This window comes from Brassica napus, chromosome C8, assembly GCF_020379485.1.
Source record: "Brassica napus cultivar Da-Ae chromosome C8, Da-Ae, whole genome shotgun sequence".
In the NCBI taxonomy this organism is placed as follows: Eukaryota; Viridiplantae; Streptophyta; class Magnoliopsida; order Brassicales; family Brassicaceae; genus Brassica; species Brassica napus.
Window position 1 is genome coordinate 2259629 of NC_063451.1, and position 4764 is coordinate 2264392.

Here is a 4764-nt window from a genome sequence, read left to right on the forward strand (position 1 = left end):
ATACTTCCACAAAGATGCAAAAATGAATATTATTCTCTTATTATTTTGTTTTATTAGTAAATAAGACTTTCTATTATGGATGGGTTTTTGCTGCATTCATCCATTTAGTTACTGTAATAAGAAATGGAAAAAGGTTATAAATCCAATATACATATTTATCATGGTGGCACTTGGCAGGATCTATAATCTAATAGCATCATGCAACTTTATTGATCACATCATTACGACATTACCCCATCAGGAGAAATGGATGATACTATATGCATATGACCTTAACTAGAACGCATTATTGTTTTCAAACAACATTGTTTGAAGTCTAATCACGACCATAAAAAGAGCATAAACGTTGCAAAAATGCCATATGGAGCCAAATAATTAAGTGATGAAGAACTATGTGAAAAAAGCACTCATTTCTGTTGACCAAAAACAACCTCTGATCTTTAAACAAATAAATTATCACTGGTTATTTATTAAATTATTTTCCAGACATTGAAAGTGACTATTCGATTTAATCCTATCAAAATAATTGTACGTCTCGACACATCGACCCTCCAGATTGTGGCATAAAACTTTCACTTTATTTTAAATATTCGAAGTTATTTGTACATTTGTATACAGAACTTTGTCTTATCAAATTAATAACAATAAAGTACTAATTCTCAAAAGATTCTCTTTCTTACCAGGGTCTTACAATGTACTATTATAGAAACTTGTAGCAACCTAGAGTAGAGAATCAAACTGATCTAATACCAAAGCGAAAAGAATATAAATTGCATGAGATCTAGGCTAGGAATCATGTTTATGCCAGCAAACAAGCATAGCCACACACCTTCTCATGATGTAAAACCTTCCCTTCTGTTCTTTGGCTATGCTACTGTACTTTTGGGTAATGGAAGATGATGATCCTTTCTCTTTCTTCGAGGTGCTTCTTGAGATGGAAGAAGAAGAAGATGGCACTGAACATTTGGTGGATGAGCTCCGTACTAATGCGGGAGCCTTTGTTGAGGAAGCACTCGTTGAGAAGCTTCTAGAGAACTTGGATTTAGAGGAACTAGAAGATGAGCAGGAAGCAGATGATGCATCCTTTTTCGACAGCTTCCACTTCTCGCTCATTTCCGTGTTGCAAGAAGAACGAAATATGTAGAGGGAAAGAGAGAGCTTGTGACGTAGGTGAAGGCCGGTCTCTGTTAATTATTTATTGTTTTTATTTAATTATGAGTTTGTAGTGAACTAGTGATTGAGTTAAATAGAGAGAGATGATGAAAAAGAGAAATGGAGAGAGAGTGTGATCTAGAGGGAGGGAGCTGGGAGAAGAGGGCTGCTTGTACTATATATAGATTGAGTGTTTCCAAAATAAAACTAAATAAATGGAAAAAATATTGAAATGTTGAAGAAAATAGAATGAAGTAATGAACTGGAATATTGAATTAATTGATTTAAATGATACTCGGTTTCTGTAATGTGCATCTAATATTTACCATGACTTAGTGTAACTCCTTGACACATATTTAGCCAACTTAAACTTTTGTTTTATATGAATGAATCATGTAGGATAGTTTATTAAGTTGAGCTTTAACAAGAAAAGTTAGGTTTTATCTGCTTCGTAGTTAAGGGACAATGGGTTGAATATACCCGATTAAGGTCCAAATTTGTTAAATGTCCATGAATTTTTAAATGGTAAAAGTGAATAACCTTTTAACCAGTAATGGACAAAATTAACTTTGCTTTTAGGGAAAGGGAAACAGTGGTCGTACGTGTCAGTCTGCGGATTCAGAGCAGTAGGCCGAGGGGGTGGATCAGACGAAGGCACGTTGGGTAAAGGACGGGTTTCGTACTTGTAATGATGTCGAAACCTAACTTCTATGTTATTGTGTTACATTATATGTTTGTTGGTAGTGTATATCGTTAGCAGTTAACTAAGATTTACGAGGCCAATCGATGCTAACTAAATGTAAATGGACTTCCAACCAACTTTTAATTGTAAAGTTTCTTGAATAGCGGTTAAGTGTATTAATCAATTTAGATCTGATTTCATAGATGGGTGTTAATGATTTAATATTACTAAGATAGGTTAAAATTTGGAGCTGTGTTTTGGTAAGACATATTGTTACCGCCTAATGATTTGAGTTAACAGTTAAGCGAACAAGCATTATGATGGGTGTATTGAGCTGATTTAGCGACAAAAATATGGTGTATTGATCACCTAACTTCCATGTTAATACATCTAATAATCGGTTATTTGTATTGATCATTTTGGGAAGACATCTTGTTACCGCTTAACGATTTGAGTTTGGCTAAACGATCAAACACTATTTTAAAGCCTAACGATTTGAGTTAACGACTAAAATATAATGGCCCACTAGTAAACATGAATTATTCGTTAAAACGAAAAAGTCGACAGTGTACATAAAGAAACAACAATCCTTAAAATCTTAAACAAAGTCTATAGTAGTAACCACTACTTCAAGAGGTCTTCATGAAATTTAAGAACCAGTTGCTTTGCGGCGTCTGGGAGAATGCGAGGAGTGATAGCCATACATCCATCGACACCGAATGTTGCATGAGCTTCAATCAATAGGACAGTCGATGAATAATAAAAAGCTTAGCAGTTAAAATTATAAGTAGCCATATGTAAAAAGCTTAGCGGATAAATAATTTATTAACCCTAGACCAGTACATCATATACTATCACCTCTCTATTCTATCAATCTTGTTAACCGCTAGACAAATATGTATCCATCAATGGACAGATTATCGGCTACAAGTTGTATTTAACATAAACAAAGTATAAGCATACTCTATCACCTCTATGTTTTATCAATCTTCTTAACCGCTAAAAAGGAAATTAGCCATAATCAAACAAAGTTAGCATATCTATGTTGTTTTTACCTTGAACCAGTATATGCATGAATTATCACCTCTACATTCTACCAATCTTGTTAATCGCAACGACATGCTGTCCAAACGTAGCCGAGAATTACAGATTCTCTTCAACGGCCAGAATCTTCCCAAAAGTCGAATTGTGTAATAACTCCATCCATCTCTTTAGGTTCAAGGGCCTCTGTTTTCTTGATTTTGTGATACGAGTTCACTCGCTCACCCAAAGCTCTTCGCCAACGACTAACATCATCTAGGGAATAAGAATTTCCTCCATTGAACGCGATTATGGCAGAAAAACAACAGAAGTCGAAGATTTAGAGAATTTATCGAAAATGGAGAACGAGAGGATTTTGGGTTTAGAAATGTTGGAATGAAACGATTGAAGAATATTGATAGAAATATCAAACTAGGGTGGGTGCAGAAATAAAAATAAATGCTTCTCTTCAATGCTCTGGACGGAAACACTGATACGCAGTTAGCTCTGTTTTGTTTTCTTTGGAAAAGCTGTGAGACACTGAATTGTCCAATGTGTAGAACGTTCTCCTCTGTCACACACCAGAGTCTATGGGCCATAGGGGAAGGTAACTCATAAGGGTAAAACGGTCATAGAAAAGTGGACTATATGCTTGAGGTTATATGGCAAATATGTGATCCATTTGGGTGCATTGATGCCAATTACTCTTTTCGTTTTTTCGGTCTTTCTATTTCATATGGATGATCTTTTCACTTAATTTCACATGTTCAATTCTATTTAAATTTCTTAATTGATAAGTTGATACGTTTAGTTCGAAGAGTAAGAACTCGAAATAATAATTTCTGCTTTGTAGGTTCCACATTTTCAAAATGACATAAAGCTTCATAATTCATATACTAATATGAATCATTCTGTATGGTTGTAAAAAGAAGACAAGAAAACAAAGACCTTATGTATGTAATCAAGCGTCACGTGAGGCGGTGAGAGAGAGAGAAGCACGGTAAGTATGTCCGTACAATGTGTTTATTGGTCTATAACTGAAAGTCTATTTATGCTAATAAAAATGGCAAAGTGTGACGTAAATCATAAGAAAATTTGTAAAAGTAAGACCACTATTTCTGAAAGCTTCCACGGAATGCATAATAGCTTTGTGGAATCACACCTACGGCTATGTAGACATATATGGGTCAATGACGAGGATCCAACAGAAAGAAAAGAATATTCTTGACGAGCGATGAGCGATTTAAGCATTCCCGCTTGAACATCGTGCATATATTGAATATTTATAGAATTACTTCTAGATGATGCCACTATCGAGATTTAAAGACTTGAAAGGTTTATAAGAAAGAATTTTCTAGAACGTATCCTCTATATATTATTTGAGAAGCATTACAACTTCTTTTTGTAGCCACATGTCATTAATAGGATGATTCTTAGAATCATTAGAGAAATATGTTGGTCCATCTAATTATATAATAAGCTTTTTATTAAACAAACAATAAATTCATCATTAATGTACTTTATTATTTTCTTAAATAAAATTTACGGAATTGCCTAATGTGGCTAAAGTATATATGACAATTAATGATTTTGAATAATAAAGATTTGATAAAAAAAAATAGTGTATCTTCTATCATATTTGTTTAATTTTAAACTATTAAATAAATTTAACAACCACAATAACCATATAATAAAAATTTAGATTTTTATGTATATGTTATATTTTGAATTTTTACAAATGGCTATAAATTACTAAAACTGTTAAGAGTCTCACATTCAAATTTTATGATCTATGGTTTAAAAATTTTGCTATGACAAAATACAAATGATTACAAAAATTATATAAGTAAAAAGTCTAATTTAATTAATTATTAAGATTAATATATATATATCGTTTTAAATTAAACTAT

At 32.9% G+C, this 4764-nt stretch overlaps 1 protein-coding gene across 1 annotated transcript; it reads right to left on the reverse strand.

The window, feature by feature from the left end:
- Positions 1-559: 559 nt before the first annotated feature.
- On the reverse strand, positions 560-1739 carry LOC106360253 (small polypeptide DEVIL 9). Its single transcript, XM_013799840.3, has one exon. The coding sequence runs from the start codon at positions 1111-1113 to the stop codon at positions 787-789; it is 327 nt and encodes a 108-aa protein (XP_013655294.1). The 5' UTR covers positions 1114-1739; the 3' UTR covers positions 560-786.
- Between the last annotated feature and the right edge of the window lie 3025 nt (positions 1740-4764).